The 17859-nt window shown below is 44.4% G+C and overlaps 1 protein-coding gene across 12 annotated transcripts in view; it reads right to left on the bottom strand.

Moving 5' to 3' along the window:
- The window catches only part of LPIN2 (lipin 2), a 114174-nt gene that overhangs the window by 76395 nt on the left and 19920 nt on the right, over window positions 1-17859 (bottom strand). For 7 of the 12 annotated variants that reach the window (XR_003677185.2, XR_003677186.2, XM_028480182.2 and 4 more), the window contains one exon: window positions 6329-6420. The exons of 2 other annotated variants lie outside the window; for them this stretch is intronic. Coding sequence is in view for 5 of the 10 variants with exons in the window: in XM_028480182.2 (XP_028335983.1) it covers window positions 6329-6420 (92 nt within the window). In the remaining 5 variants the exon portion in view is untranslated. Of the gene's footprint in view, window positions 1-2793; window positions 2975-6328; window positions 6421-7519; window positions 7589-8001; window positions 8068-17859 lie in introns of those variants that run through there. 3 more of the 12 variants (XM_024120582.3, XM_024120587.3, XM_055080750.1) reach the window with 3 other exon arrangements.

The raw sequence follows: 17859 nt of genomic DNA, 5'->3' as shown, positions 1-17859 counted from the left end.
CACAGTGCCTGAGACACACACAAAACTGCTAAATTACGAAAATATATTTCCTATTTTGACACCATGAAGATAAACGTTCTGGGTCAAGGAAGAAGTTTCAAGCACAGAAAGCAATATTTTTGAGACATAAACATCTTTCAACTGAATGTCATATTCTCATGCTAAAAATGTAAGCACAGAAGCTCTCTCCCAGATGCTTCCTTTGCTTCCTTTCAATCCCCGTGTACAGTACTCCTTTCTCAATCCCTCCCCGCACAGCTTGGAGCAGCAAAATGTCCTAACACAAAAGCCCCCTTTTCCATTCTATGGCAAGAATATCAGCATACCCCTACAAGAATACAAGCTACTTCAGGGCAAGGCGGCTGGCTGTTCTACTCGCCTTTCTGCCCTTTGCCCTGAGCCTCTAGACACGGGTGTCCCTTGTCCAGTTAGAGCTCCCAGACTGCCACCCTGCCTCTGTTCCTCAGGGTGCCTTGAGGCTCTGGTTTATCACACAACCTCCTCTAATCCTCAGAATCAGCCCAGCAGAAGGTACTGTGGTCTCCACATTACAAACAAGACAACTGAGTAAACTGAACACCAAAAGTGTGTTCAAGGACTTGGAAATTCCTGAAGGTCTATGAATGTATTTCCGTTTTAATGGGAAGTTCCCCTGCACTGAAGAACTGATAAATCCCAAGTCATTAATTTATTCACAGTAAAAAAAACACCATTAAAGCTCCGTTAGAGGACTTCCCTGGTGGCGCAGTGGTGAAGAATCTGCCTGTCAATGTAGGGGTCAAAGGTTAGATCCCTGGTCCGGGAAGATCCCACACGCTGCAGAGCAACTAAGCCCGTGCGCCACAACTACGGACCCTGCGCTCTAGAGCCCATGTGCCACAACTACTAAGCCTGTGTGCCACAACTACCGAAGCCTGTGCACCTAGAGCCCGTGCTCCGCAACGAGAAGCCACTGCAATGAGAGAAGCCCGCAACGAAGAGTAGCCCCCGCTTGCTGCAACTAGAGAAAGCCCACATGCAGCAACGACGACCCACCGCTGCCAAACAAACAAAACAAAACCTCCATTAGAATCTTTCTGCAGACATAGTTGGCAAGTGAGTCAAATGATACAGTGACAAGAGCACCAGTTCACAAAAACTCAAAACTCAGGTACTCAACAACATTAGGGGTTTCAGCCAGCTGCCCCCATGGGTGGGTGTAGGGGGGAACGAGGCTCCTATATGGAGGAGGAGGCTGGAAGCTCCGTCCAACTCTGGAATGTTGGACCTCGGCGCTGCTACGCATGGTCCAGTCCCAGGTAACCAGGGGTCACAGAGGACGCTCCTCAAATCAGCAGTCAAAGGTACCTGGGAATATCCTTCAAGAGGGGGTGGGTTTGGATTCTGACAAACTATGTCGCTGAGCCCAGTTCTTCTCAACACTAAGCAGAACCCCCTTCCTCTCAGGCTCAGCTGAGAGCAATATTTAGCCAGCGTTTAGGGGCCCCGTTTTAAACCCTCTGTCCTGACTCATCATAGCGATGTGATCACGCTGCGGAAGCGGGTACAGGGAAATCAGCTTCACATCATCCAGCTCGTTCCAGAGCCGCCCGGGGCGGGGGGCGGGGCGCGGGGGGAGCACCACCTCTACTGTTCTCTCCGCTGGCTTTTCTCGCCCTGGCAGTTGGTTTTGCACATATAAATGATTCAGAGAAACCCAAGCCTCCTATACAGCAGGTGCTATCTTTCTAGTAATTTATAGATGCTGACATTAAGAGTAAGTTCTCCAGTTCTACCTAATCCAGTCAAAACAAAACCCTAAAATTGATGTCAAGCAGACGCAGGAGAATTCTTACGGTCCTTGGGCAGCTTGGTGGTGATGGAGCCAGGGCAATGCCACCGCAAAGCTGCGAGCCTTCAGCAAAGCTCTTTCAGCCCCACCGGCATCACCTAGAAAATGGGACTACTATCTCCATCTTGCAGGGTCATCGTGGCTCTTGAGATAATTTGTGTAAACCACAAGTCCTCACCCAAAGAAAGCGTTCAATCATGTAACTGCAACAGTAATGACAACCTTTCACAAACATTAAACACCTCCTAGAAATTTAGTGTTCCTAAAAAGTAGGCATCAGCACCATTTTACAGACGAAGAGTCTCAGTAGCTATCTTTTAAAGACCCCCAAATTCCAAATTCTTACCTTTCAAATAACACTTAGGCAAGTTTTTTTAATTGGTTGAGCCAGTTAGAAAACCCTACAACAAAAGATCAGTCCTTTCTCAAAAGGTGTTTGTTTAATACACATTTTAAATTATAAAACAGAGAGCTTTCTCTCTTAAGTGATACTTCCCTGAATAAGGCCTGTTTCTGTGTAGTTCGTATGTAGACATGTTATGACTATTAACGTTATTCTAAATTCATCCAAAAAACTGTTGAAATTTTAAAGAAATACAATACGTGGGCAGATGCTTTGGAATGTTTCACAAAGAAAAAAATAATTACACGTAGAATCCTAAAGAAGCAAAAAGTATATTCACACAGAATCTTAAAGGAAACAAAAGTATATTCCCTACAGGTCTGCTGTAAGCCCAAGCATTCCTTGACTTATGCTGGTTCAGAAAAAAGACGCATCACTTTACAAGGATCACAGACCTATGACTCAACCTTTGGGGGAAGTACCATATCACATCAGGGAGCAGCAACTCAGATTTCTTAATTCACATGAACTGTCTGATGGTTCTGCTGTCTCACAGTTGATAACAATACAAAATCACACAATAAAATTAACATATGACTTTATATTGAATAGCTCCTACCTTTCAAGGGCCTCTCTTTTAGAATGAATGAAACAGCACGTCTCTAGTACAGCAGGACACACCTATCTTGCCGGGAGCCAGAAATGTCATATCATCATGAACTGAACAGATGAGAACCATCCTGGCCATTGTACAACTCCTGTTTGTTTATTCAGAGGTAGAAAAAAGGCTTTTAGGTAGATTTCAATTCCAGATTAACCAATGAACTTTTTTGTTTATAATTACGATACTTTTTATATAAAAAAGAAAACATCTTACTATAGATCTAAAAACAGATGGGATAAACCCTCCCTTCCATTATATTTCAGAAATAGGTAAATGCAGAAATTCAATCAGTCACTAAAGGTGTGACTTGGTACCATACACCTATCTTCCTTCTTGCAGGAAAGTCACTAGTTGCAGCCTTAGAGTTTCTGAAGGATGCTTTCCTCATCCTCAGCTTCTCCTCTTTGTCTATAACTACTTAATTATAACCATCAAAACCAAATAATTTTTAAACCTAGATAATGGTACCTCTTCTCTTTGAAATATTAGGGATTTAGATCATGTTTCTTAAACTTTTCAAATCCATGTTCCTTTACACTCCCTATAATGTTACGTAAAACATACAACAACTAAATTAACAAATGACCAAAAAGTTAAAAATCAAAACAATAGGAGAAAGCACAACAGATCTTCAAAGCCCTCAGTGCCCTGCAAGTACCAGGTCTGCACAGCCGCTCGGGCTCCCTTGCTCCGATTCCTCCTGCTCATCGACCTGGGAGGGCCCGACCCTTCCCCTCTTTCCCCTTCACGGCGACTTTTAAATCTACAGATCCAGTCCCCACAACCGTCCCCCAACAGTGCCCATGTTTAAATGTTCCTCCGCCTCCTCAAGCTGTCCTTTCTCTACTAGAATCTGACAAACCTTTAAGGCTGGCTTCTTATTCCACCCAACACTATCTCTCTCTCCTACTCCCACCCTCGGTTCAACATTTACCGAGCGAAGGAGGCAAACTGGCCGCAGGGAGTGTCTGAAAATTAAGAAGACAGTCGTTATTTCCTCTAATCCTGGTTAAGGCTAGAGGAAAGCCACAGATGACTTGAGAGCAAACACAATGTAGCACAGAACAAGCAAAACAGCAACCATATCAACACATGTGAAGGGTTTGCCTCCTGCAGCTGATCAAGGGAAGTGAGTCTTGAGGATTAAATACACAGGTGGACACGGTCGGGAAAAAACTGAACTGAGAGCACAGAGAAACTCAGATTTGCTAAAATAGGCGAGAAGAGACCATTGCAGATTCATGAACAGGAAAGATGAAAAAGATGCTTGAAGTTGAAAACAACTTAGAATTTGTAAACCACTTTGAATTGTACTTATACTCTGCCTGGTTGGAAAAAAAAAAAGTTGAGACAGTTCAGACAAATTTACCTATAACTAAACAATAAAGTTAAGGGAATTGGTACAAAAAGTAAATAAAGATGTGAAATGAAATAAAGGCAACAAACGCAGTTACTGTTCATAAAGTTAACTACAAAAGTAAAGACTTTCGAAACTGTCCAAATATGCCAAAAAGTCAGATAAAGGCAATCCACCAGCCACCCAGACACTACAAGGAGTGCTTTTCTGTAAGCCAATGTTTCTCCTCCAAAGAAGTAGGAAAGCCTTACTGGGATAGTTCATGTTTAAAATATATGACACTGGGCTTCCCTGGTGGCGTAGTGGTTGAGAGTCCGCCTGCCGATGCAGGGGACACGGGTTCGTGCCCCAGTCCGGGAAGATCCCACATGCCGCGGAGAGGCTGGGCCCGTGAGCCATGCCCGCTGAGCCTGCGCGTCCGGAGCCTGTGCCCCGCAACGGGAGAGGCCACAACAGTGAGAGGCCCGCGTACCGCAAAAAAAAAAAAATATATATATATATATATATATATGACACTGCAGATAGACACAAACACGGCATAATAAAGTTCTAAATTCTGAGATTACAAAAACAGGCAGCACATTCCAAATGGCTTTTTAAAAGATCACTTTCTAGTTCCCCCCATACATTTATGTAGTCTCCCAAATTATACACTTGACCTAAATAATCTAAAAATAATTTTAAAAGGTCCCACTGCTAACAACACATAAACCCCTTGCCTTTTGGCCACGCCCTCCTTGTACAGACCTGCAGGATCTGATGCTGCAACCACAGTGCCACGCTTTGCAAGGGAAAATGATCTCTGGCTCCTTCCTCCTTATTTCTTTGTAGCAATTTTAACACCAATCTAACTGACAAACAGCAGCACCGAAACTTAGCATTCAAAGCCTTTAGAGGAAAAAGATTCTAATCAGTGAATCAAATAAGAAAAAATGTGTACTATATCATCATTCTAATCCCAAAGTCACACTAAGGGCTTTATCTTGCATGCAGCACAGTTTATCTCCTAGTGGATTCTTTTTTCCTTCTCCTTCCCTCTTGATGGAATGGAAACTTAGGGCAGAATCCTCCAGTCCCAGGGTTCCACAGCAGGGCCAGACCACCTGGGCCCAGCTTCCTGTTGTCAGTCAGGGCGGCTGAGAGGAGCACCGCAGAGGCTGGAGCGGCCACACCGCACAGGCTGCCACGGACGCACAGAGATACCAAATGACTTCATCTGGACCCTGGGGGTAAGCAACTTCTCCATTATTATCCTAGACTACAGGACCCCACACATGTAAAGTGTTTAGTGGTAGTAATAGTGTGTTACTAAAATAAAAAATCAAGCCCAAGGCAGGGAAGGTGGATTCCAAAAATCAGAGCTAATAGCCAGCAAAGGCACCAAGACGACTTCTTATTCAAATACCATATTACCAAAATATAGCCATAAAGCTTACTGCTCCAGCCTGTGGGAACTATCCTCAGAGTTTTAGTAAGACATCATTTATATAGGATTCTGCCAACTGATGGCTCTGCTTGCCAACCTGTGAGCTGTCTCATCATAAAGAACGCAAATGAGAGGTCAGAGAACTCCGGGGCTCAGCCAGAAAGAAAACTTACTTCTAAATGAAGGGAATAAGATAGATCAAAACAGGCTTTCAAAATAAAGGTCCCAAACCACTGCCCAGCGATTGATGAGAAAGTCAATGTGCACACACATACACACGCAGTGACAGCCGCTGGGGTCCCATCAAAAAGGAAAGGATTTAAATTAAAGACGGGCAGACTTAACTCAGACTTAAAGGGAAACTTCCGGACAGGTTGCTAAGCACCCACGGGAGGCAGCTCATTCTGCCTCCTAACAAGACAAAGCTTCCAGCCCGGTGTCCCTGCGCTGTCACATATGAGGAAATGAGTACATGAAGATGCACACCCAGGAGAAATAGCTGTCGACACAGAGAACCAAGCTACATTTAAACTCGATATTAATATTTAAACTAAACATTGCAAAATGTTCACTGTAATGCTCGTCAGCTTAATTTAACCTTTTACCACCTCTAGTGAGTGGCACTGCCAGGATTATTCATCCAAAGCTCACAATTCAGGACAGTTGAGTGAACTGGCTCTCAGGTCACACTGCCTGCTGCTTCCTACCTTCATTCTACAGACCTCCGCAGGGGTCTCTTCTAAAAGCTGGCTCTGCGCTGGGTGCCGGCAGCTACGAGTCTGGCCTTCAAGGACTCGGTCTAGCGCAGGAGACAACACAGTCAGTAACCAAAACATGACAATCCAAGTGATGAGTACCTTTTATGGCAATGTAACAATAAAGGACACGGAGCCCCAGCTGACCCTATTATTTGCTTCTTACCAGTGGCTTCACTACAGTTTTGGAGGGCTCTCCAATGCTCCCATTTCCTGTTCCTCCAAAACAAAGCTTCTCTGTTGGTTCTCAACCATGCCACCAAACATTAGAACCGACCGTCTCATTTCTAGCATTCGACAGCCATCACCACCCACATCTAGGCCTGGAGATACTGCAATCTGATACATCACCACCACACGTAAGTGGAGGGAAGCAGCCACCCACACCATCCAATGCTCTTCCACACGTGGCCTTGGGCCTGCTTCTCATACTCTGGCCGAGTATGGCCTGAGGGTAACTGCCCTTCAGGCAAAGAGGATGCTGCACTAGGGGACCAGACGCTGAGGGCTACATTACTCGAATCCTTCCCCCGCCCCTCCCACCTCTGCTACACCTGCCACACTTTTCAATCTGGAACAGCTGAGAACCATCAGTATCAAACCATCAACATATAAGTCATTAGGGGGTCACTAACTAACTTGTAAATTCTTCAAAATATATTTCAAAACTGACTCTGTGTTGTTCAAAGCATTACAAACTAGCCAGACCAAGTTTTAATAACCAGTAGCGTTTACCAAGCATCTTCAACATGGCCTGGCGTGACACCAAGGCAAGAGACGCTTTTTCATTAGGGAAAAGGAAGAAAAAAAAAAAGGTATGGAAAAATAACCCCCAAACGTGCATTTCAAATTAGCCTAGCGGTTTCTTAAGTAATTCTTAACATTTCCAAATATTCAGAGTTCCAACACTTTCTGAAAGGAAGGATGATCTTTCTGGTCCTGTTTTTCTTAAGTGTGCCTTCCAAACGACATCCCTAGTTTTCAATGAGAACAGTCTCCGTTTGTCCGGGCGGGGGGAGAAACGATGACCCGCGGGGTTAGAAGTTGAGAGAGCAGCCCTCAGCATCAACTGTACCTTAACATGTTCGACACAGATGAAGATGTGCGGAAAGAAGGGGATTTGGGAGGATAAAAACTACTCACACTGGGGATCCGGTCTACAACCCTGAGGCGGAGACGCCGGGCAAACGAACGGCCGCAGAGAAATAACTGCAACTTCCCGGGCCCCCGCCGCTAAGCGTATCACGTGCCGGGCCCCCTCCCCCAGGCCCGGGGGCTGGATGGAAACGCGGCCTCCGGCGGCGCTTTCCTCGCCGGGACTCGCTGGGCCCACAGTCTCCGGGGCCGCAGCTCCAGCTTCCGCGCCGCAGAGCCGGAAAGAGGGGGTCCGAGGTGACCCTCCGCTCGCGCGGCGGGGACACCAAATTTTGCAGAGTCTCCCCGCCCGCCGCGACCCCCCGGCCCGCCCCGCGAGTCCGTGTTTCTAGATGACGCCGGCGGTGGGGCGCGGGCAGGGGGCTCGGCCCGCGCGGGCCCGAGGGTCCCAGCCTCTGCCGGGCGGCCCGGCACCCGCGCCGCGCTGGAGACCCCGCCGCCGAGGACCCCGACCCGGCGCCCCCGCTTACCTGCAGCGACTCTGCTCCCGCCCCGCGCCGGCGCCCGCAGGCGGCCGAGGGCAAGCGGCGGCCGAACGGCGACGATGAGGACCGGCCCGGCTGGGCGCGCTCGCGGGCAGCCGAGGAGGCGGGGCCGGCCGGGGGCGCGCGCGGGGCCCGGGCGCCCGCCGCCGCCGCTGCCTCGGGAGCCGCTTGGGCCGCAGTCGAGCCGGGCGGCCCTCATGAATGGGACACGGTGCGGTGCGGCGCGGCGGCGGCGGCAGCAGCGGGCGGCGGGTGCGCAGGCCCCTCCCCGCCACGTGACGCCGCGCTCTGCCGCCAGCTCCCGGCCGCGCGCCGCCCGGCGGACTCCCGCCTGCTCAGCCGCCCCGCGCGCCGCCGCGCTGCCCATCAACCTCGGTCCCGGGAAGGCCCCGGCCTTTCGCGGGCTTGCGGCAAACCGAACGTTACTTTTCCACAATCAAGTTTCTTCTGGTCCCCATGGCAACCCTGCGGCGGGTCACGTGGAACTTAGAGCCCAATTACGGAAAAAGAATAAATATTAAAGTGCAAAAAATGTTCACGGCATGAATGTTTTATAATCCACTTTTGATCACCAGTAGCGCATCTGCTTCTTTGCTTTCTCTCCCCCACCCCAAATCCTACTACACATACCCTTTTAAAAATATACTGTTTAAAGAAATGTATTGCCAGGGCTGTATATTATTGTTGCACACTGGTTTTGATCTCTTTGCTGCCTTTTCCGCTATTGAAACTTATGGATGGAAGTACATGTGTTCCTTCCAAATGCCATTAATTTCTCAATACGCGTCCTGTGGATGATGCCTTTGAGGATACTGAAAAATAGGAATTTATATAAAGCTCCTGCGTGCCGAGCCAGCCGCAGCACAGTCTCTTCCCAGAGATGGACTGTGGTGTGACTGGGCTGTGCTGCGACAGGGGGACCAGTGCCCTGTCATAGGGGTCCCTGGGCTGGTTCTGCAGAAGGAACCCGGGCAACCACTTCCTCATCCAAGTTCCTTCTGCCTTTCTCAAGCATTCAGCCAAGCTTTGCCCCATCCTTAACCAAGGCCCAGGGGAAACGAAGGTGGTTTCCTCGGCCCAAGGTCACGAGTAGAATTTTCCTCTTCGGTGCCTTTCACCTGACTTTACGAGCAGAAAAAAATTCTCAAAGACAAGGACTGGACTTTCCCCTCCATATTTCAGAGCATTTCACTCTGCTCTGGAGAAGTGGAATTAAAGCGAGAAAAATAGCTGGATCCTCAGTTTCTACGTCGATAGAATGGAAACAGTAATGACTTTCCCACGGAATTGTCTTGAGGACTGCACACCATTACCTGTAAAGTGCCTAATTTAGCTTAGCGTCTGGGACCCGAGCGTGCTGTTGCTGTTTGCTTTTTTTTTTCTCTTTCCATTTTTCCCACTTGGATTTTTCCTGTTTCTTTCAGGCTATTTTCACTACCTCCTGCCTTGGGAAGGAACTATTCTGCTAGGCTTCCTTCCTTCCTTTCATCATTCAGGAAGCCTTAGACATCCTCCCTTCCTCCAAACCCACCTGAGATTTGATCCCTCATCTGAATGATTGGTTCAGGTGTCTGCCTGCTTTACACGACCCCCTAAGCAAAACAGAGACTCATGAAATACCTCTTACACGATAGGCCTTCACTTCCTTCCCCTGACACCTAAGAAGTGTGTGGGGAGCCCCGGATTCCCACTGAGTCCACTGGAATGTAGGAGGAAGGAAGCCCTTCCTTCACCTGTAGTGACCACACCCCCTTCCGCTCCGTGGGAGGAACCTCACCCGCCAGTTGTCCCTTCCCCCAACTCTGGACTCACCCCTCAGTTAGTAGGCTCAGGCGTCTCCCACCAGGGAGCAGCGAGGGGCACGGGGTGGAGGAGAAGCAGGAGAAGAAGTAGCAGACTTTCTTGTCCCTAGGCCATCAACTTTTCTGCCAGCTTCGCTCCCCAGCCAAGCTCCCTGGAAAGAGGAGGCTCCCCTTTTTCATTTCTTCACAGCCTTCATTTCTCCTCTGCCCCTGACACTCCTCAGGCCAGTGTCACCAACAAACTTCGGGTTGCCAAATGCTGTGGACCCTTTCAGGCCCTCCCTCACAATCTCTAGAATAAGATGCTATTGACCACGATTTCTTCTGGAAACTCCCTCCTCCTCACATCAGCCAGAACCCAGAGGGCCCCATGCCTGTGTTCAGAGGCTTTAGACACCTCCACCAGCATGGCCCGCGTTGACGCCAAATTCAGGTCCATTGTGTTTGTTTCTTCAAACCTGCTCCTCCTGAATCTCCTATCTTGGCTAATTGCACCATCATCCATGTAGTCATCTTTGCCAGAAACCTAGGAAGGAGTCTCATTTCCTTCCTCTCCCCTTCCATGTCCACCATGTCTTGTCATTTCTACTCTCCAAAGCCCCAAAGCCCTCTGCAGAGCTACCGTGTTGGCCACCTTCAAGGGCATCCACAGCTCCACAGCATGAGGCCTCATCCTTTAGCCATCAGGCCCACCCTCACCACATCTCTGAGGATCCACTGGGGGCATATTCAAGTTGGTCTCTCTGCTCAGTTCCTGAGCAGTTCTAAGCACCCTCCACCCTGAATTGCAGATCTGACCATGGCACCAGTTATCGGCAATCCACTGCCTAGGGGAAAAAGCCCAAGTTCCCTAGCAGGGCATCCAGGGTGCTCTTCTTCTCTCCATTCTTCTCTCCTGCTCCTTCTAGCTGGTGTGCGTTAGCCATCCCTTTTGAACCAGGCTAGGTTTTTTTTGTTGTTGTTTTTTTTTTGGCTGCGCCGGGTCTTCGTTGCTGCGCACAGGCTTTCTCTAGTTGCGGTGTGCGGGCTTCTCATTGTGGTGGCTTCTCTTGTTGCACAGCACAGGCTCTAGGCACATGGGCTTCAGTAGTTGTGGCACAAGCCCTTAGTAGTTGTGGCTCGCGGGCTCTAGAGCGCACTCAGTAGTTGTGATGCACGGGCCTAGTTGCTCCACAGCATGTGGGACCTTCCTGGACCAGGGCTCAGACCCGTGTCCCCTGCATTGGCAGGTGGATTTTTAACCACTGCGCCACCAGGGAAGCCCCGGGCTAGTTTTTAAAATACGAACTTCCATTTTTCTCCATACATTTCCCCCTCTCTCTCCCCCCTTATAAGAATGCACACAGGCATTCTGCTTGTCTCCAGGAACTTCTGAAAAGCAGAAGTTGCCTGCAAGCCATTTCCTTCCTGTCTTTAATTTCCAACATTCTAAACTCCTTGAGGAAGCAATCTAAGTCAGGAGGGAGAGGGCTGGTGAGAAGAGGTTTCTTTGAGGGAATCCGGAAGAGTGAAGGATTTTCCCTAGAATAAGAATCCAGTCTCCCAAGCCTGGAGTTGGAAGGGAGGTGGTCCTATGCCCTCCGTCTGGCAGCTTCCAGGGGAGGGGATTAAGTCGTAGAGAAATAACTTTGTTGTTCCTAGTTTTTGCATCTCTTCTATGAGAACACAGGCTAGATAGCATTTTCTGAGCCATCACTCCTCAGCTTCCTAGTAATTCTAACTACAAAGCTATGAGGTAGCTGCTATTGTTAATACCAATTTATTGATGAAGGCACAGAGAGGTAAAGTGACTTGCCTCAGGCCTCACAGCTAGTAAGCTGAGATCCTGGGCTTCATCCCCAGGCCTGCTTGTTTTTAATCACCTTTCCGCCATCTTCTGTTAGTTTCCTCTACTGTCCTACCCCAGTCAGCATCTCTTTTTCTCATGCTACCAGTCCACCTTGTACAGATCACAACTATAGCGCTTATTCCAAACATAGTAGGTGTCCAATAAATATATGATGAAAAATAAAAGAGGATTTCCATTTCTAGTTATATGCTCGGCTGGGTGTCTGGACTAACTGTTCCACTGAAAAGAACAACCAAAATACTGGGTAAAATATTAAAAATATATTCTGGAAGGGATCCAAAAACTGGCAAGAAGTTATGAAATAGTCCTAGGACAGAGTAGAGGCCAGAACCCAGGAGAGGTAAGCAGAGGCCAAAGTCAGCTTTTGCCTGGAAGGTATTTGCTGAATCTAGTGAATCTGAATATTGGTTTTTGCAGCCTTGGGAGTCTTGGGGACAGAAGTAAAAGCATAGGGCCTGCTTTAAGTGGGGAGTTTCATGGGAGACCCAATAAAGGTGGGACCCCAAGTGCAAAATCATAGAGTAAGGAAAAAATTAATTTTGAACCCACCCAGAAACCTTACTAAAGTTGGTCATAGATCGAGCCAAAAAGCAAGTCTCAACAAATTTTGAAAATTTTGTATCATACAGAGCATACTCTCTGACCACAATGCAATTAAGTCAAGAATCAGCTTAAAAAAAAAAAAAAACTAGAAAAACCCATTTGTTTGGAAACTTTTGGGTCGAAGAACAAATACTTATGAAAATGGGACAGTATTTAAATGCTGTGTAACAAATATTCGATACTACATGTGGAAGCAAAAGAGAGGAAAACTAGACAAATAGTTAAAGGGAAATTTAGACCTAAAAGCTTATATTAGAAAATACTTGGAAGTGTAAAGAGCAAAAAAGTTAGAAAAAGAACAGCAAAATAAAGTTCAATAAAACAGAAGAAAGGAAATAAGATAAAATAAGAAAATAAAATTGGAAACAAACATTCAATAGAAAGGACCAATTAAGCCAAACACTGGATTTGTGAGAGACTAATACATTTTACAAACTTCTGGTGAAAACTGATCAAGGGAAAAAGAAAAGGTACAAACAATGTGAGGAATAAATTATATTCCTATATAGTTTATAATCACACATGATACAAAAATTACAAGGACATATTTGTGAACATTTTTATGCCAATTAATTTGAAAACTTAGATGAAGTGGGAAAATTCCAAGAAATATGTTAATAAAACTGAAATAGGGCTTCCCTGGTGGCGCAGTGGTTAAGAATCCATCTGCCAATGCAGGGGACACGGGTTCGAGCCCTGGTCCGGGAAGATCCCACATGCCGCGGAGCAACTAGGCCCGTGCACCACAACTATTGAGCCTGCGCTCTAGAGCCTGCGAGCCACAACTACCGAAGCCCGCGTGCCTAGAGTCTGTGCTCCGCAACAAGAGAAGCCACTGTGGTGTGAGGCCCACACACCGCAACAAAGAGTAGCCCTCACTCTCCACAACCAGAGAAAGCCCGCGTGCAGCAATGAAGACCCAACGCAGCCAAAAATAAATAAATTTAATAAATTTAAAAAAAAAACTGAAATAGAAAACCAGAATAGACTCATAACCATTCAAGAACTTGAATCTGTTGTGAAATATTTTCTGCAAAGAAAAATCCAGGCTGAAACAGTTTTACCAGTGACTTCTACCAGACATTCAAGTAATAAATAATTCCAGTGTCTCACAAGCTATTCTAGAGTATGGAAAAAGATGTATTATTTCTCAAATCATTTTATGAGGCTGGCATAAACTTATACCAAAATCTGACGAGGAGAATGTGAGAAACAAAAAATTTCAGGTCAATCTCAGACATAAATATAGACAGAAAAGTCACAGGCAAAATTTTAGCAATTTGAATCCAGCAAGATGATAATCAGAACCAAACTGGTTTACCCAAGAATACAAGGTTAATTTCAAATGAGAAAAATCAATTAATGTAATTCACCACATTAAAGGATTAAAGGAGAAAAATCATATAATGACCTCAGTAGATGCAGACAAATTCTTTGATAAAGTTCAATATCCACTCAGATGAAATTCATAGAAAACTAGGAATATTTTCCTTGATAAAAGGTATTTACAAAAACCTACAGCAAACATTATATGTAACCAGTCCCTTTAAAATGGGGAACATGATAAGTGTGTTGCCATCTCCACTTCTATTCAGTATTGTACTTAAGGTCCTAAATAGTGGAGTAAGGCAAGAAAAAGAAAGGAAGAAATCACAATGACATAATAGTATATGTAGGAAATTCAAAAGAATGTGTACAGAGCCTGTTGAGACGAATATGAGAGTTTGGCAATGTTTCTGGGTACAAAAATCAATACACAAAAATCATTAGCATCCATATACCAGCAATTAAACAGAAATGAAACTTTTTGAAAGATGCCATACAATGTTTACTATAATTACTTTATACTCCTTATCATATTTCTATACTACTGCCCTTTTTTTTTATCAAACTCAGCATTAAAATACACAGTCTAAGAAGAATGGATAAAGAAGATGTGGTACATATATACAATGGAATATTACTGAGCCATAAAAAGGAACGAAATTGGGTCATTTGTAGAGACGTGGATGGACCTAGAGACTGTTATGCAGAGTGAAGTAAGTCAGAAAGAGAAAAACAAATATCGTATATTAACGCATATATGTGGAATCTAGAAAAATAGTACAGATGAACCGGTCTGCAAGGCAGAAATAGACACACAGATGCAGAGAACAAACGTATGGACACCAAGGGGGGAAGCGGGGGTGGTGGGATGAATTGGGAGATTGGGATTGACATGTATACACTACTATGTATAAAATAGATAATTAATAAGAACCTGCTGTAAAAAAAATAAATAAAATTCCAAAGAAAATACATAGTCTTAACTGTTTCTTCAGGTCATCATTTTCTTACCAAGGCTCCTGAGTCTAAATTTGTATGCTTTTCTCCTGTGAATCTGTCTTTGTCAATTTCATTTTCAGACCCAGTCAGGGGCCCTAATATGGTCAAGGAAAACTTTTCCCTCCCCTACAGTATCAAAAAACAAGATACTTAGGAATGGATCTAATAAAATATGTGTAAGACCTTTACAAAGAGAATTATAAAACTTTATTGAAAGGCTATGAAGAAGACCTAATTAGAGAAATATATTTATGGATAGAAAAGACCCAATCTCATAAAAATATTAATTCTCCACAAATTGATCTATAACTTCAACGCATTTCCATTTGAAATCCCAACAGAGGTCTCTTCTTCAAGAGGCTCTTAAAGAAGAACATAGAGGGAGGAATTACCCTTCTATATACCAAACCTATAGTAATCAGTAAGGGTGGTATAGGTTCAGGGAGAGACAGACCAATCAAACAAAAATGAGAGCCCAGAAACACCTCTGGCATATACGGAAACTCAATGTATGGTAGAGATGGTAGCTCAGATCATTGGGGGAAAGATAAACTTTTCAATAAATGACGAAGAGTTGATTATCCATATAGCAAAAAATAGATGAGGACCCCACTCTACACCATTTCACCAAATCAGCTTTAGTTGGATTAAAGACCTATATAAGAAAAGCAAAATTGCATTGCTGTCATCATTTCAAGGATACACTTTTTTTCACCTTTTACCATTTCTGAAATTGTGATTTTTCTTATCATCAGTGGCAACTTAAGATTCAATGATATATGATACAAAACTTTTAGGAGACAATGTAGGAGAATATGTTAACAAATTCTGGGTAAGGAAGTATTTCTAAAGCAAGAATATAATCGCAACACATATAATCAAACAAATATTTGAATCTAAAAGATACAGAGAATTCATATAAATCAATAAATAAAAATCTAGCAATCAATAGAAAAGCAAGCAAAAGAAAGGAAGAGGAATTTCACAAAAGAACAAGTGTAAATGGTTCATAAACTTATCAAAAGACATTGAGTTTCATTGGTAATCAGGGAAATGTAAATTGAAACTACAATGAGATAACACCACACACTCATCAAAACGGCTAACATAAAAAGTTGTTCAATGCCAGCTGTTGATGTGGAGTGACCAACCAGAACTCAGACACACTGCAGGTTGGAATTCAAATGTATAGTAACTTTAGAAAAACAGGTTGGTATTACCTAGAAAGTTGAATGTGCACTTATACAAAGACTCAGTAATTCCAATGTAGGTATGTATCCTAGAAAAACTCTTGCACAAGTGGACTCAAAGACACATACAGGAATCAATGGCAGCATTGTTCATAGTTGCAAAAAGCAAGAAACAATCCAAATGTTCACCAAAGGTGGACTGGATCATTAAATTGTGGTATAATCATACAATGAAATACTACACAATTACATCAACATGGATGAATCTCAAAAATAAAATGTTAAGCAAAGAAGCAATGAAAGATTAAAATATGATTCTATTTATTCCATTTCATAAACAGGCAACTCTTAAACAGTAAGGATAAAAGCACAGGTAATAAAAATTATAGAGAAAAACAGTGAAGAGAGTAACAGAAATTTCAGGATAGACTTGACTTTGATAGAGTAGACAGGTGCAGTTTGGGAGGGGCATGCAGAGGGTCTTAGGTCAGGTGATGTGCTATTTCCTGGCTCGGGTGATTTGTATATAGGTGTTTGTGTGTATCTTTATTTCACAAGAAAAAAATTTTTTAAATGAAGGACAAATGAAAATGAATTAATAAATGAATACATCTCTGTATTTTTTTAATGTTACGTGCCTGCAAGCTTTGTAAGTTTACCTTCAGCACTTATAAGACAAACTTAGTACGTCTTACCACTTTCCTAAGAAGCTGCAAGAAATGGTTTGTTTTCAACAGTGTGTCTCAGTCTGTTTTGTAATAAATCCTAGATGATGAGGATGAAAAGTTATATAAAGCAGACCAGAAGTGCAAAAGGAAGCAAGAAAGCTCTTCTAAGAAATCACTCACAATATACCTACCCCCAAATCATCCCATTAAGTTTGTTTGCATTCTTTTATTTTATTTTTTAAAATTTTTGGTCGTGCTGTGTGGCTTGTAGGATCTTAGTTCCCCAACCAGGGATCGAACCGGCACCCCTGGCAGTGAAAGCACAGAGTTCTAACCACTGGACCTCTTTTTTTTTTTTTTTTTTTTGCATTCTTTTAGTCAGTGGTTATAATTCTAAGTCCTGAGAACAAAGCCATCTAACAACTTTCTTATTTTCACTGGCCCTGTGCTGCTAGGGTCATAAAACCAGGGACCTCGGAGGCCCATATGTCCTGCTACTAGAGCAGAAATCCCCTTGGGCAAGTTGTCCTGTCTCAGCTTGAATCCTTCCAGTGGGGGGCGGCTATTCACACTGGGGGCACTCTGTCCATTATTAGGCAGTTGGGTCTGTTGCCCTCCTAGGTAGGCAGAGCTATCTATGGGAGACCTTCCTGAGGTCACTCGATGTCACCTAGGAGATGGAATCTGTCCAAAAATCATTATCTCACTGGAATACCCATCACCTTCTGTAGCTGAGCAGCATAGAGAAAATGTGTTCTGTAAATTCTGTGTGAGAAGGATTTGATTATCAGCAGCTTAAGATTATTCTGCTTCCTTGTAGAGCTAAGCTTTCAGCAGCACGTATTTTACATTATAACTGTACAAATAATGTTAACAATAACACTAAATTTAGAAGCTCTGGGAGGTGGGGGGATTTTAACTCTCCTTGGAAGGGCTCTGCCCCAAGCCTGTTGGAAAGCCACAGCAATTCACAGAGACCGCTTTACAGCAATGATTTGGAGACCAGCCTGGAAAACTTTCCATTTGTGAACATTAACTTCCTTGCACTTCCAGATTGCTTGTTTCAGCAGCTACTGTCTGTTTTTTTCCAGAACAGCCACTAATTTGAATGGAATGTCTGGATGACCCCGAACTGTTCTTCGAAAATGTGTTTGCCGAGGACGCCTGCTCTCCTTAAACTTCTCTGGAAGACTTGAGAATCTATCCTATTCCTCCTCCGTCATGGGTGTTGGTTCTCCCTAAGGATCCCTGTTGCCACATCAACTCTTTACCTTCTCTCGTCCTCCCCATTTTCTCCCTCATGAAAGCTCTTCTCACTAAATTCATTTTCTTTTTTTTCCCCTCTTTCTTTCGTATTTCTCTAAAGGGCTTACTAACGTTAGAGAAATTTCTTCCAATGTTAGAAA

The sequence above is a fragment of the Physeter macrocephalus genome, chromosome 19 (assembly GCF_002837175.3).
Source record: "Physeter macrocephalus isolate SW-GA chromosome 19, ASM283717v5, whole genome shotgun sequence".
Taxonomy (NCBI): Eukaryota; Metazoa; Chordata; class Mammalia; order Artiodactyla; family Physeteridae; genus Physeter; species Physeter macrocephalus.
This window is presented reverse-complemented; position numbering and strand designations above follow the sequence as displayed.